A 16,551-nucleotide genomic window follows, 5' to 3' on the forward strand; every position below is an offset into this window, starting at 1 on the left:
AGGTTGGAAGTTATGGTTTCGTCAGCCTGTAGGGGCCAATCAAGCTACATGTTTGTCCTCCATTTCGATTGCAAGTCTTTAATGGTCATTTTGTGGAAAAAGTGCTGCAGCCAATGTTTGTTTGTTTTTTAATCCCCAACATGAATGATTTTCACGATTGATTTTAAGCGACAGCCAAACACTTTGGTCCGCAGGCGGGAAACCTTCGTCTCGTCCAATTTCACGACGACAGCCAGCGATCGAACGCAAACACGCAAATAGGGCCGCAGGTCCCGCTAGACCTGTGGGACGATACAAAAACCTAATCAATTGGTCTCGGAGCAGTGAAAACCTGACCTGTTAAGGTTGAAAAATGAACAGGCACCAAATAAATTTTTGCTATCTGCTGAAACAGCTTTAAAAGTAGTCACGACATTCATCCATCCGTTTTCTAATCCGCTTATCCTAACAAGGGTTGCGGGCATGCTGGAGCCTATCCCAGCTGTCTTCGGGCCGTACGCGAGGTCCACCCTGAACTGGTCGCCAGCCAATCGCAGGGCACACATAGATGAACGACCATTCGCGCTCACAATTACACCTCTTTGTATCTCAACGATTCTGTTCAATATGATGATCTTTTAAATCATAAAACCGTTTGGGTTTTTTTTTATTTGGTTTTTCTTCAAATAATATGCGTTTACTTGATTGCAGCACGTATTTAAGCTTCGGCTCGAACTGTCTCCAGTTAATTGGCGTTGAGCTTGACCACATTGACGGCAATTTCATGAGGCTCGGGTGCAGAAAGGGCATAAATTGATCCCATCCGTGGTGACCTTTCTCCCGACGTGGACGAGTAAACGAGCGGCAGCTTTTTAGCGCCTTCCGCTGGTCAACATCGATCTGTTGAAACGGTTCGTGGAAGTGAAGGCGACTCGCAGACGTCCAAACTGCTTAGTGCTGACATTTGGAGCAGTAAATAATCGCGCAAAGTCCTCTCTTGCGCGTACAGGAGAGCTCAGACACTGGAGAAGTGGGGACAAAATATGACGATGTTGGCGTATACCGTATCATTACCGCTCAATTATGAGGCGACTCGATGCGATTCATTCTATTCACATATTGTCCACTCCAGTTATAATGCGTTATCATGGACTCCAAATACGATTCGCTCCAATTCCCATGCGGCACATTTGCAATTTTGTTGCCATACAATTCACTCCCGCTAACGGTTTGATTCGATACGAGTCACTTCAGTTACCCTGCAATATATTTCAATGATTTAATGTGATATAATTTATAAATGTTACATGCACTATTTATTATTTTATTATTATTTTCACAAAAGGTTCGATTCTGAAACTGACTCTGGATCAGTGCCGAAAAAAAAGGATCTAGAAAAGTTCACATGCATCATTGATTTCAAATTTTTGTGAACATTTGTTGACCAGAGTTATGATACAATAAGCTTCGATCCAGTTCCATTGTTCCATAATGTTTAATTGCGATTCGCGAATGTGTTTTGTTGCCCAACGTCAATGTCCAAGATTCTTTTATGTCCTTAAAAAAAAAAAACAATTTCATATTTGGGATCGCTGACAATATTTGACAAGCTTTTCAATCATCTAAAGCATTTTTATTTTTATTTTTTTTTGGTTTGGTTCATCATTTCCGGGGCTCACAAAGCTCTCATTGTAACCTGGACTGGAGATAAATTGTTGCGGGGAGGATGTGAGCCCATGAGTATGTTATTTTTCTGGGGAACAAAAGTGCACATGCAAGCATTTAACTCCTGTCGCACAATCTCCACACACAACAGCTTATTTAAAACCGTAACGCTCTCACAATGCGGCGAAATCATCCACCGGAGGCCATTTTACATCAGTGCTTTGTATGCGCCGCAGTAAGTTTCCCTTCTGTGTACACATAGAAGACATAGTCGGTCAATCCAAACACAGCTGGCGCAGGCTAAATCCCAGCAGGTGCGCATTCATCCTCCGGCAAACCAAGAAGTCGTTAGGCTGTTTGCCGTATTGACGAGCTGCTCTTCATCCAGACCGGGCACTGATGAGTCTCCTGGTAGAAAGACAGAGACTAGAAATTAGAGCTTCAAGACGCAAAATGAGAAATCAATCTTAAAGGGGACATATTATGGAAATGTGGCAAGTGTATTGCGGTGGCTTGGTGATCAAATGCTGCCTCCGCGAGCGATAATGCAACGGAATCTCTACGGGCGCCGGGATGTGATTACAATTCGGTGACTCGGTGAAGAAATGCCATCATAGCAAGCGATAATGCAGTTGAATCTCAATGGGTGCCGGGATATGGTTTCAGCGGCTTGGTGAAAGAAAGAAAGATGTCAAGCTCTATTTTTGTAACCGTATCACGAGGTGCGTGCGAAATCTGCGCAGAGGCAGGGTAGACTGGGTTTCGGTATTTCGGCAGACAGACTTGAATTAAGGTTCAGGGTTCGTAAAAAGTTCTATGAAAATTTCTCACTTGTCTGTTTTTGAAGTCAACTTTTTTGGTTGTGTTCTGAACTTGTAGAAGCATCCTTGTCTGACTCCAGTTAGAATTTTGAAAGCTTCTGCGAGGCTTTGGACGAGCGTGCCTTTAAACACTCGTGTGACTGGCTGACTTTTAAATGTGAGCATTTGACATAGCCATGTGGAAAATTGCTCATTAAAGAATTAAAAAAAAAAAAAGTTGGACGCAGCCCATCGAGGCAGCGCCAATAAGAAAGTGGCTCGGTGCCACTTGAGCAAATAAACAATTTATTTTTCTGGACACACAGACATAAACACACACACACACACACACTGACACACACAAGCTGTTTGTAATCGCCGCAGTTACATAAAAGAGTGGCGACAAGAACGGCCTAATTGGCTCCATCGATGCAGACCAAATGTAATTAAAAACAAACGCGCGTGGGGTGGATATATACACACACACACACACACACACACACAATTCTTTTGTGTAAACGGGACAAGAGTTAATGACACATAGAATTGAAAAAAAACCAAACACAAACTGTTAGCAATAAAGTTGTGCGACGTGAACAGATTGTCTCCTTTTTAGGAAACGAAGAGTGCAACAGTAACAGTTTGAACGGGGTTCAAATGATCAGAATCATTATCAGGCTCCTGCAGAGCTTGCTAATGAGCTGATTATTCAAGTTGATTCATTGATTTTTTTTATTTTTTTTTTATTTAGCTTCTAGCATTAGCGTCATCAAATAGCTGTGATACCGGATATAACGAAATATCAGCTGCCGGATTCAGTTTGTCATTGCAAACAAAAGAAAATATTAGTTGAGCGTGGTTGACGGGAAGCCTTTGATGTCAACCTTCCAAGTGGGCGCTTGCTAACTTCCCAGCTGTCTTGAATGCAGCATCAGGATGTTTCCGACGCTTTGACAGATGTGCCTTTTGTGTGTAGCTGTCTGCTATCCCAGCATTGTAGTTGATTTTTATAAGATGCTGTGTTTCTGGCTGTGCTTGTGTTTTGTTATTCCGGCGACTCTTTGTTGTTGTGAGTTTGTTGCGCTCGCGATGAAACGCAAGTCGCCATATGCCGCGCATCGCCTCCGCGCTTCATTTGAAGCAAAGTTTATTGACTAGTTGAGGTGAAAAGCACTCTCGAGATTAATTTTGTAATGAGCCACGTGAAGGCGCTAATCATTTATTTATCTTCAAGGGCCTGCAGCCAGGATTATTCATCTTTGTTGTGATGCATAAGGCGCTTGAATTTTTTTGTGAGCGTGGGGGAGGTGAAGAGAGGAGGACCGGTTTGATGTTTATGAATATTTAGAGCCGGAATTAGCTCGTCTGCATTGAGGAAACGTTTGACTAAATTAGCAGATTTAGTTGTAATTGTCTCTTAGTTTATGCAAATGCAACGCCGAGTTGTCTCCGCCTGCCTGCGTGCACTTGAGCTTCTGTACAAGCGCACCCTCCTCCCCCAATATTAATAAAGTAAAAAATATATATATTTTTTTAAAACGAAATTACTTTGTTTAGAGTTCAGATTCAAGGCTTCAACCTCACAAGTGAGAGGCCAAACTTGCATATAATTAAATCAAAATTATTTGAGGTGCGCGTGTTGAATAAAGACTGATAACACTGTACTGTAAAGAAACGTAATACAAAATAATAAAAGAACATTTAGAAATGAATACATTGATTTTTAAGACATCCCAAAATTGTGGTTCCTGCTCAGTGATGGTGTGGATGTGGGCGCGAATGGTCGTTTGTCTCTATATGTAGCCTGAGACTGACTGGCGACCAATTCAGGGTGTAGTTTGCCTTCTGCCCCCAAGTCAGCTGGGATAGGCTCCGGCAACTCCTGTGACCCACTTTGGGATAAGAGATGTTGAAAATGGATGGATGGATGGATGGCATTACGACATTCATCAAGGAGGAGACTCTGTGCTCGGTGGTTGCGCCTTTTCGGCAGCATGGGTATACCAGCACTGTTTTTGACTGGGAGGAATGTCGGCGCCATTTGACTGTCGTTGCTGCACAGTCCCGGGGCGCTTGTGTCTTGCGCCTGTAATGGGCAGCATTTTTCACAGCCCCGCTTTGTTCAGCGGAGAGATCGGTGCTGTTGAACGGTCTGCGGCTGGATGGATGTAAGGCTTGAGGAGCCGACGATGAGAAGAAATGAGCGTTAGCGCGGAGCGCCGATGCGGATTTGGAACTGGGAGTCGCGGCTTGGAGTTTGAAGCGGATTACGTGGGACAGGAGAAGTGAACTCTTCTCTTTCCGTCAATGGACGTTACAGCTTCGTGTTTGCTTTCAAAACCTAGCTTGTAGCAGATGTGTGCACATTTTCAGCATGACGTCTCTGATCCACTGGTGAAAGGACACTTTGATCCTCTCCTTTTTCATCTATAACTGCTTCAGACAACAAAGTGTATGCAGAAAAGTGGTGAAGATTGCACGACTGTCTGTGTCCTATGTGTTGTGTTGTGTTATTTTTCTTATTTTGACTTCAAAATGGCGCCGCGAGAGTGGCTGCCTTTCCAGCAGCTCCTATATTTTGTTGTTCTACTTCTTCCTTTCATAACTTTGCTGCTGTGAATTGGGAATTTCTCCATTGCGAGACTAATAAAGGTTTTCTTATTCTTATTCTTATTATTAAAGAGAAAAAAAAATATTGGTTCATCTGACGTCCGAGACTAAATTTGAACCTTCAACCCGGCAACGGTGCGAACTCTCAATACAACCACTCTCGTGACCTTCTCTCGCAAAACTTTCAACTCTTTATGTGAAAAGTGTACCTCGCTGTCGTCCCTGGCGAGTCCTCTAACAAGGAAGCCACTACACCCCCCATCCACCCGTCATCTTCCTCCCTCGGGAAGGAGACAGGGACCGGACCTTTTGCCAGTCAGGATAATTGGCCCAGATCAGCGCAGCGACACTCATTACTTGCACTTGCATTGTCTCCGTGCGCACACGCAGACACACTCTGCACCGCATGAGCTGCAGCCGGGGTAATAATCGGAATGTACCTTTTATAAGGTCCTCCAGGCTGCTCGGGGTCAACGGCGCCATCACGAGGAGCATCGTAAAGGTCCTTGTAAATAAAGCGAGCGCTCCCTCAGCGGAGCACGCACCTTGAAACGGTCACACTCGCAAAGCCGGATGGCAGCACACCACTTTATTATTTTTTTTCTCCATGTCTTTGCGGAATTCTTTAAGCTTCCGCATCTCGATCGGACTTCCTTGAGGGATTGGCCAGCAGAGACTCGCTCACATCTGGAATGAGGTCTTCATTGCGGTTTCGGCCCCTTGATCCGCAATGGGGTCCGGCAGCCATGCTGAGAATGATAAGCGGCAAGAGAGAATGATATTCCTGCAGAAATGAATGTGAGAGTGGGGTTGGGAAAAAAAAAAAAGCTCAATTTGAAATCATGATTTGAAAGACCCTGCAAAGTGAATTTAGAGGTTTGCTTGTGAATTTGTGGAAGATTAAACATTCAGGGAATGTCTACCGGGTACCTTGACTAATGAATCCATCAATTTACGAGCGTCCTGTGCTGCGGCCATCGTCATCGCCACAGCCATCGCCGGGTGGGTGGTTTTTTTTATTTTTTTTTTATTTTGGCTTTGTGTTACAAACCGGATGATTTGAGTGTTCTGAGATACAAGCAATGAGCATATTAAACTTGTATCTCAAGGTACAACTGTGCGTGTGTATATATAAAGAGAAATATGGTAACGAATGCGTTGTGTTCAGACCACCCGATAGCTTGTAAGTGTGAACAAAAGCAGACACGCTTGCAACAGAGTGTTTTTCATTCCTTGCCTAATGCCGGATTGTAATTGCGGCCCATCGAAGCGAGGCGGAGAATAATTAGGAAAAGTCCATCAGCGAGCGACGGAGGAAATTAAAATCAGCTTGTCGTCCGTCTTGAGCTTGTCTCATTTTGTCTCGCTTTCACTTTCCATTTGGCTCCAAACGGCGACACGCCAACATGCGGGCGACTCAGCACATTTTCAATATTCGACATGACAAACTGTGGCGATGACGATGGCCGCCACGCAAGCACCAAATGGCCCGTGAAAATGGCGCATGTTAGCTTTCTGTGCGCTTCATGGGTTGAGGTTTCACATTGGGGCTCAAAGACAAGGGGGGGTGTGGGGGGGGGGGGGGGGGGGGGGGGTTCGATGTTGGCGTTCAAGCTTGAGTTAGGGTTTCAAATTCGGTTTTCAAGCATGATTTCGACTCTGGACCAAAGGTGGGAGTTTCAAGCCAAGGTTGAAATTTCAAAAAAGCCTTTGGGTTTCAAGCCTAGTTTATGCTAGCAAGGGGTTAGGGTTCCAAAGTAGGGTTTCAAGTCATGTAAATTGGACATGGTTCGGGTGTCAAGTTTTGTCTTTTAAGACTAGATTGTTTCAATGTGGGTTTTCAAGCCTCCGTTTTGCTTTCTGACAAGGGGTTTCAAAATATGGTTTCGGGGGAATTATGGTTTCAAATTTGGAGCTTTGAGTCAGGGTTTCAAAGTTGGGTTTCAAATCAGGATTTCAAACAAAACCTAATTTCAATGTCTCATTTATTTCCATGCTTGTCTCCTGCCTTGTGTTTTTTCTCCGGCAACATTAGCACCCTTGAGCTTTTCTATTCCAAGCACGTCATCCCGCGCACCCAAAACGCTCCTCGCCCGTGTGTCCAAATGCAAATGACACAACCTGACTCATCGCGGGGGGCCGGCGGGAGTGCAGTGACTATCGGAGACGACGGGAAATAAACACGAGCGTGGGCGGGAGCGGCGGGAATCAACTCGCCGTGAGATTTGTGGCGGCGCGGCGCTCCGTGCGGAAAGATGATTGAGAAAGATGGATGATAAGGGAGAGACGGGACGAGAGCGGCCGCTGATTTACGCGCGGCGGCGTGTCGGGAAAATAGAGCAGCACGTCTTTTAAAAAAGCGGCGCAAGACAGCAATAGTGTCGCCGGTGTCAGCGTCGGAGGGTGTCGCGACCCCGCCGCCGTAAAACACTTTTTATCCGCCCGTCACGGCAAAGGCGGCGTCGCTGGCACTCTCGTTTATTTACTCGCTTTTGACTTTTTGGGGAGGGCGGCGGATGTTTTTATTGACAATTTCAAAGTGGCCAATCAGAGACGTCGAGTTTGCCTGTGCCTTTAAGACAAAATCGTTTCACCAGGTTTGGGGTTTTAAATTAGGCTTTCAAACCTGGTTTAGGGTTTGGAGGCAAGGTTAGGGTTTCAAATTTGTCTTCCATCCGTTTAGTCATCTCATTTCAGGCATTATTTGCCACCGCATCAAAGCGACAACCTTACTTTTCATAAATGTGATGCCGTGGTGTCTTTCTTGCGCGTCCGGCATTGACTCCTGGGAGCTGTTAGAACAATCTCCTTAAATTTCCGGAAAAGACCCCGCAAACAAACACTACCAGAAGTGTTTGTTTTTCTCTCATTTTCCTCCACCAGCTTTTTACTGGTCAAACCCTCAGCAAGCTCTCGGGACACGTGACTGACAGCCCCAGGCCGACTTTCTTTCCCACTCGAGGGGCTCCCTCGGGGTGGCCGGCTTTATTTGCGGGGGGTCGCTAGTGCCGATGTTGATCGAGCTTGCTGCGCCGGGGGGGATCTAGCGACAACTTGGGCAGGAGTCAAAAACTATTAGTTGACAACAAAAGGCTGCTCCACGCCGACGTCCCCAGAGAACGTCGACAAAATACATTTTTTTCAAAACCACGAGGCCAGATGATGATGATGATGATGATGATGGTGAAGGTTGCCAATTGGAGTTTCAAGTCAGAGCTAGGGTTCCAAATAAGTATCAGGGTTTCAAATTAGGGTTGCAAGCCTGGGTTAGGATTTAAAGCCCAGGTTTGTGTTCTAGCCAAAGAGTGAGGTTTTAAATTAGGGCTTTAAGGCTGAGTTAAGGTTTCAAATTGATCTGTGGTCGGCTTTCAAATGAGGGTTTCGTGCCTGGGTTTGTCTTTTTTTAGCCTGTGTTTGTATTTGAATGAATGGTTACGTTTTCAGAATTGTATTTCATGCCTGGGTTATGATATCGCATTCAGGCTTCAAATCCAGGTTAGGGTTTCAAATTAGGGTTTGCAAGATGGCCTTATGATTTCAAGCTTGGGTTTGTGTTTCCACCAAGGGTTAGGGTTTCAAATTATGACTTTAAGCCTGAGTTAGGGTTTTAAATGAGTGTTTCCGGCTTGGGTTATCGTTTTAATTTGGCGTTTTAAGCCTGGGTTAGGGTTTTAATGTCGAGAATCAAGTCAGGCCTGAGGGTTTAAGTCTGGACATTGATTGGGCAAAAACTATTAGAAGATATCGATTTAAACTCGATGAAAGTGGGTTGGGCTTGGATGTATTTGGCGTAACTGTATCCAGTCTGTGTTGTTAGCATGTAGCTAACATTAGCATGCATTTCATCTCCCTGCGTTGCGCATTGATCAACTTTTGCGCTGCTCAACTTGACAGGCGAACTCATAAGAGCACGGCGAAGGTGGCGGGAGTACACGGTGAGTCCGCCATCTTCATCTTAAAAACATGAGAGAGAACTGCCGGATGCGGCGACCCGGCCTCTGTGTTTATGCAGCTCGCGGCCGCACCGGCGCGGAACACGTACGGGATGAACCCTGGCCTGGCCGACAGGGTGAATACCAATCAGGACGTCTCGTCTCCCTTGTTGCCAAAGGAATCCGGGGAGGGGGGGGTGGGCGATTACAGCTAATCCCGACACGCGGCGTGATCCCGTGGACTGGAAATTAGCGGCGAGACAAATGAGTTTGTAATCACTTTGAACGACAGACGCGAGAGCGGGATCAATAGGAGTTAATCGCCGCGATACATAAACATGGCGAGCCTCTAAATCCCCGCGCGCGCTTTATTAGAATCTGTTGGAACATCATCCGCAACCCCTCGCGTCACGTGACCGCTATTAGAATACTCATTCTGCAGCGTCTGTGCACCATCGACATCTTTGAGGATTTTCAAGTCACAAAGGATCATTCCAAGCGTTGGCCCTTCTCGAGGGGCTTAACTGTTCCTGGAACAACTCGCAAAACGACTTTATCACAGTTTTGTTTTACCGATGATGACGGCAATGAGAGAGAAATAAATGAGGTTACATCACTATAGCTACGCTCCTCTCCAAAAGTATTAGAACAGGGAGACCAATCCCTTTCTGGTTTGACATCAAAGGATGAATATGATTTTTTTGGGGGGGGGGGTGAGGTGGCAACAGATTGACGTAAAAAAATTATCACATCAATATGATTTGATAGCTTCAATAACTCCCTATACTTTCTTCAGCCTCCTCTTAAGCGAGCACAAAAACTACAAAGTACAGCAAATACAATTTTTTTTCCCCCGTAAGTCCAGTCTTTCAGTGCTTTTACCACCTGGTTTTATTATCTGCAAGATCCATGTTAAATGACACACCAGTCAGTCACATGTTCCAATCCGTAACCCCATCCACCCCGGGCTTTTCAATCGGCACACATCCAATCAGGACGGGATTGCTCGACGGGTGAAATTGATGTGGGGGGGTTCCTGGGGGGTTGCAGGCCATTTACCTCCTTTGCGCCATCCATCACGGTGCTCCTTCTTCTCCTCATACTCCGAGGCCTCCCGGTCCCAAGAGGGCAGCCCGGCTGAGTTCATAACATGCGAGCAAGCGGGGTCGACGGTGGTCCAGTCGGTGGGGGAGGTTCGCAAAAAAAAAAGTAATTTCAAGCCGCCCCAGATGTCAGCGCAATGGAGCGGCTGCAACCATCCATCAGATAAATCAGCTTTAAGGCCAAAGCAATCCACTTAGGGGCTGCACCTGCTGACACACGCTTGCCTCCATTGTTCTACAAACAAACATGGCGGCCGGGTCGTCACGGGGGTGAGAAGATGTTTTCAAGTTGTCAATGAATGACGGCTTGAAAAAAAAAAATACAAGCTAAGCTTTTACTCATTGTTGGTAGCGGGTTGCTATTTGCTTCCATATCCTCGATTGTCGGTAAACTGCGTGCTCTACTGGATTGAAGTCTGGTGATTGATTCTCCAAAAGTATTGGACCGTATAGTGTTGAAGGTAAAGTCTACAAAGGCCTCCAACCACAGAATTAAAAAAAAAAAAATCATTTTATTCTCTGTCATTGGTAGTCAATGTCTGCGTTTGCATTTGGACTCTTCATGCATCGATCGAGGACAGTAGACGCTCAAGTTCTTTTTCCTGTTTTCTAGCTTAACTCATTCACTCCCAAAGATGTTTTTAAACGTCTTTTCAGACTTGGTCTAGAATTGGCTGGTACTGAATGAGTTATCTTGCAAGCTGACATTTAGCCCTGTCATCCTTCATTTAGCTAGCGCGTGGACACCTGCACCCCATATTACTTGCATTGGCTCGCCGCGCTCTGCTAATGATCTTACATAATCCGCAATCTGGGCCACCGTGTGCCCTGGACTCGCCACGGGATGCTTAGCCTAGTGCTCCTCAGCCTGAAAAGATCCCACTTCTTGTCATATGGCTGATTTCTATATATTTTTTTCTTTCCTTTTTTTCTTCGTCGACTTAAATTATTCATCGTGAATCCTCGGCGCTGCATGCTGCGCCTCTTAATAAGTCATTAAGGGCTATCAAGGGAAAAGCTGATTAGCAACGCACAATGACTTAGCTTGGCTCAGCTGCGGGCGCCTCCTTGTATCAGCGCCGCTGTTCTGGAATCACTTCCGACTCGTTATCGGAACCTCGACTTTCTTACGCTACAATACAATAAGTACGCTATTTTCTATGCACTTGAAACCTGCATTTTGTTTTGTCATGTTCAGACACATTTATGATGCGTACAAAATACTTTCTTTTTTAAATTGTGTTTAAATGTGTTAAAAGCAAGTAAATATTTTCTTAACTGCCTTTCATCTTGCTTGGATTTTACTTTTTGCTGCCCAGATTTGGGGTTTTCCTGCATTTTTCACGCACCATTAGCCACCTTTTGGCACACAGGAAAGCACTGCTTGACGGCCATGAATTTTCAATGTGGAGTCGCCCGCCGCTGCCCGCCTCCATCTTCCGCGGAATCATTCCATATTCCGTGACTTTTTAATCCGCCTGCACACATTCTTCGGGAATGTTATCGGCAGGAGGTCCTCACTCCCGGATTGTAGCCGCCAATCCTTAGAAGTAGAAGGAGGAGGTTAACCCACTTTGTCGACCTGTTTTTAAGTTTTGGGGCTTGCTGCTTATGTTATTGTCTTCAACGGCCACTTCTCTGTAGACCTTAAACTTCAGCTTTTTTTTTTTTGTATTAACCTCAAAGTAATGTGTTTTCCCCGTTGTTTACAAGTCAACTGCTGTTTTTTTTTATTTTTTTGTCCAGGTCTCAAAAACACTGCTTTTCTTTTTGTTTAGACCTTAGACTGTTTCACTGTAGTCGAAACTTGGCTCTATGTTCCATGAGGTTTAGATTTTCCAGACGTGAATTAAATGTGAAATCGTAGATGTGAAGCAGTGTCTTTTTTTTTTTTACGCAATGATAACTCTGTTGGCTGTGGCCACAGTTACAAAGGAAATGAATGGCTTATTCTTGCTTTCCATCTGGCCTTTGATCTATTTGACCGGAAGAGACGGCGGCATAATTGAAAGATTTTGCCGTATGACTCCTGGCCGGTCGACACCTCTCTCTAATGAAAGTCTTGTGCGGCAGGCTCGATAAATAAGTTAAAACAATCCTCACACTTTGGACACAAATAAAGCACAGGGATGAATAAATGAAAGTGCGGCCTGCCCTTTAACGTGTGAAAAGCTTTTTGGCACATTGCAGCTTTTTGACACTCGCTTGGTGGCAGCAAGGAAATGAGATGCAATAAAGGATGTTAATATCCTGAAAAATGTATTCGTGTCATTAATCATCTGTACACGGGTAAGATTAGAGTAGCCTTTAAGTGTGTGTGTGTGTGTGTGTGTGTGTGTGTGTGTGTGTGTGTGTGTGTGTGTGTGTGTGTGTGTGTGTGTGTGTGTGTGTGTGTGTGTGTGTGTGTGTGTGTGTGTGTTCACATACACGGTGGTTAACTCCCTACCACATCGGTCTCACAGTGTGCAAGGGTTCAATTCCGGCTCTTGGAGTGTGTGGAGTTTGCACGTTTCTCCCATGCCTGTGTGGGTTTTCTTCGGGTACTCTGGTTTCCTCTGATATTCCAAAAACATGTTGATTGGGACCCCAAATTGTCCCTCGGTGTGATTGTGAGTGTGAATGGTGTTCGTCTGTATGTGCCCTGCGATTGACTGGCGACCAGTTCAGGGTGTCCCCCGCCTTCTGCCTGAAGACAGCTGGATAGGCTCTCTCTCTCTTGATGTTAAGTCTGACCCCCACTCTCCGCTATGACTTCACAACGAATTCACTTCACAACTTTACATTTATTCTATTACTTTTTTTGTCTTTAATCTGGAAGGAAAAATTCGAGGCCTAAACAGGAAGTTGGTATTTGTTGACGTTGATCTAAATTAAGAGTGTTTACCCTTGGTGTCTTTTGAGTTTGACATGTAAAGAGCAAACGCAGACGTATGTCATGTTCCATAAGAAACAAAAACAAACGTCTTACAGATCGATGATTTGTCGTGCGCTCGGGGAGACGCTCGTCACGTCGACGCTCGGTAGATGACCCACTTCTGCTCATGACTCTCGTCTCTTTGATGGCAACGGCGCCGGGGGAAGCGCCGTCGCCCGTCTGCCACCGGCAGGTTGGCAAGCTGTCGCGATACCGTGATCAAGATGCGCGGAATCACCTTGGGGGTTGGAGGCAAGGCCGCGGCTCCCGCGCATCCCCGCACGCTTCTGCTCGACACATGTTTTTGTAAACAAAGAGGAAGATTTAGTCTTCGATGAACTTGAGGTACACCTTTTTTTTTTTTCGACAAATAACCGTAACCTGCAGCGAAACCAGGATTTCGACCTGCTGCATTTTTTTTTTTCATTTGCGAAACAAGATTGATGTGCCGTTTCATGTCGTAAGTGTGCCTGGATGGATGAAAAAGCCTAAAAAGCTTCCAAGCGTGTGCGAGACGACAGACGAGAGGTTTGCATCAATATTTGAACAAAGTGCTGCGGCATCTTTCTGCTCTTAAGGAGACGAACAGAAAGCAGATCATCTCCGCAGACGTTATCGCCCCGACGAGTGTCCTGAGGAGATGCTGAGAAAAAATTGTTTCTTCAAAAAAAAAAAAAAAAAAAAAAAAGTAAAATCGAGCTTGAATTTTTTGAATTTTCTCCCGCTGTAGTTAGACACGAAAAAGTTTCACCGCACACAACGCATCAGTTTTGAAACCTTTTAGAACTGACTACGTAACATTTGGACCTCGATTTGATTATTTGACTGAACGGAGGATGCCTGTGAAGAGTTGGCAGTAAACCGGAGTGAACACCAAAATCACAAACATCCTGTTTTTGATCAACATGAAACAATTTAGGGTCGTTGCTGTTCACTCAACCTCATGTTTGTGTTTTTAAACATCAATCACCAATTTTGTGCCTTTGATTAATCTGGCATGTTAGCTAGCTACTAGCTTGAAGTCATCCGCTTATACCAGGGATGACTTCAAGCTAGTAGCTAAAATTAGCACATGATCAATCTAGCAGATTGAAGGGCAGGCAGATTTTATCCGAATGGAGGAGACTGGCATGTCTTTCTTAAGGCAGGTCAATCCAATGTAAATAACACCCCAAAACTTATAACACAGATTGGAGGCCATGTCTCCTCGCAGAGCAAGCACGTGCACATTCACATGCTATTTTTTTGCGTTTTGTTTTTAAGGTCTTTGCGACATCACCGTAGCAGATGCTCCCTCACCTCCACCGCCCACCCTATCCATCTGCCGAGCGTCGGGAGCATTTCATCAGTGCAGCGTTGACAAACGCCACCCCCGTTTGCCACCTCTGCGCTGGCGTCACCCGGTGACCCTTCGTTTCCATTGGGCAGCTGCCTGGTGTCAAAAAAGAAACCAGTGCGGCGAAAATCTGATCGAGTGGATCGAAATCGATCGATGTTTTGACTTTTATGTAAAATCGCTAATCGACTGTCATGCCATAACTCGCGCGATGTATCAATGGCGTCAGATCCGCAAAGTAAGAATCCTGAATCAGTCAAGAATCATGACTGGGTTGGCTTTCAATGATTTTCTCTTTCTCCTTAAGTTTTCTTCTTCTTTCTCCTTTCATGAAATGTTGTGCACGTTCTTCAGTAAATATTGCAAACCTTACATACAGTATAAGCTGGTTGTATCATAATGCACGTCCCCCGTAGGGCGCTCGCCCACCCCTTGGGAGTGGGCTGGTGTATTTCTAATTAAAACACGCTGCGTGTTAATGAGCGAGCACACATGTTGCCGTCACATTGCGAGCAAACACCTGTCTTTCATCGTCACGTCTTCCCACCATTTTCTTCACCCTGGTCTTTGATGAGGAGGATTTTTCTTTCTTCTTGCACGATGGCGTCCAACTCGGCAACCGCTCCCTCCGAGACTAACCTAAATCGACCACTGCAAGTGTGCCATATTGGCAAAGCAGGGACGGCCGAAGAGTGCGTTCGTGAGAATGTGTGTGTGTGCGTGCCTGCGTGTCTACGGTCATTTTGACTGAGTGTCGACGACATGTAGCCTCTCTTTAAACGAAGTTCAAGTTAGAGCCGTTCCCCCGTCACATCCTAGCAAAGTTTTAGGGTTAGTTAGTAGAACTAGTTAAGCTAATATTTTGACCGCTACCTTCTACTTCCTGTTTGTCATTGAATTATCCTATAGATTTTCTCTCTCGCCAGCTAATGTGGCACATGAGGTAAACGTTTGCGGCGATTAGATAACTACCGGCTGGTCACATGATGGAAGTTATGTGATGGCAGTGGTTCTGGAATGACGGCACTTTGATGGATGGAGACGTTTTACCAGTTGACAACGCGGAGGCAGTTTGACAGCCCGTGTGTCAAAAGTGTTTGAGTGATTTGATGTCGTGCAAAGTGTTTCCGTCGAGTCTGACTGTGATTTGATTTGATCGCTGTGCAGGCGTTCGCGGTGAGAGCCAGCAGCACGGTCCATCCGGCACGCTGCCGCGCTTTGTGGAGGAGCCGGTGGATGCGTACATCATCAAGAGCAACCCCATCAAGCTGCACTGCCAGGCCCGGCCCGCCCTGCAGATCTTCTTCAAGTGCAATGGCGAGTGGGTCCACCAGAGCCAGCACACGTCCCGTGAGCATACTGACCTGGGGACAGGTAAATACAAAGTTCTTCACCTGGTCCTCTTTCCCATCTCCAGAGTACTTTGAATACTCAGCATGTGAAATTGAGTAACGACAGATGTTTTCTTGAGTGTCGCAACTTCTTCTGTGCATCCAGATGCCCTGGTGCAAAATAACAATAACAAAAACAAACAAAAAAAATCCCTCTCCTGTCTTTCTTGCAATTGGCTGTTCTCATCACCAACCTTTCTCCTCATGCCAGGTTTTGAAAAAAGACATGAGTGGGAATGGGGAACAGGAAATATTTTCTTTTCCACCTCATAGTCAATTCACAAGAGCTGCAAAATATCACCCTGTGGGCCACAAGTGGCCCCCGGGCTGCAGTTTTGAGACCACTGAGTTCAGGGCGAGGGGTTTCTTGCAATGTTCCCCCTAGCGGATAATCCACGATTTGCATTTTATTTAAAATATTAATTCTGTGTCTTTAATGCATTTTTCACTTTTCAATTATCCCGCTGGCCGGATCGAGCCTCCTTGGGGGCCGGTTCCGGCCCGCGGGCCGTATGTTTGACACCACTGCTTTAAGCTATCTTGAGCCAACAAGCTAAAACTGTGTTTTGAACTCACCCCGTACCTCTCCTTAAACCGGACCCAACAGTATTTCCAAAAGCCTCAGGGTGATATTTCATCACAGCGCTTGTTAAGGTCGGGTGTTCTTCCTGCTCTTGCTTCAGAACGATGATGTTTTCCTTCTTTTTTGTGGGGGGATGCGCAGGCCTGTCTTGTTAATTAATGACGCCGGAGATCTAACTGGAGCTGAAAAGATCCTCTTCTCCCCCCACCCACGTGTTCTGCTCCACAACACAAAAATG

General features: G+C 45.6%; 1 protein-coding gene across 3 annotated transcripts in view; it reads left to right on the forward strand.

The window, feature by feature from the left end:
* Positions 1-16,551, forward strand: part of LOC147191686 (netrin receptor UNC5D-like) — a 91,547-nt gene that overhangs the window by 57,134 nt on the left and 17,862 nt on the right. For all 3 annotated transcript variants that reach the window (XM_086135161.1, XM_086135164.1, XM_086135163.1), the window contains one exon: positions 15,507-15,713. In XM_086135161.1, the coding sequence (XP_085991287.1) occupies positions 15,507-15,713 (207 nt within the window). The remainder of the gene's footprint in view (positions 1-15,506; positions 15,714-16,551) is intronic.

The sequence above is a fragment of the Hippocampus guttulatus genome, chromosome 17 (assembly GCF_054856545.1).
Source record: "Hippocampus guttulatus isolate MCC_2025c chromosome 17, RoL_Hgut_1.0, whole genome shotgun sequence".
NCBI classification, from domain to species: Eukaryota; Metazoa; Chordata; class Actinopteri; order Syngnathiformes; family Syngnathidae; genus Hippocampus; species Hippocampus guttulatus.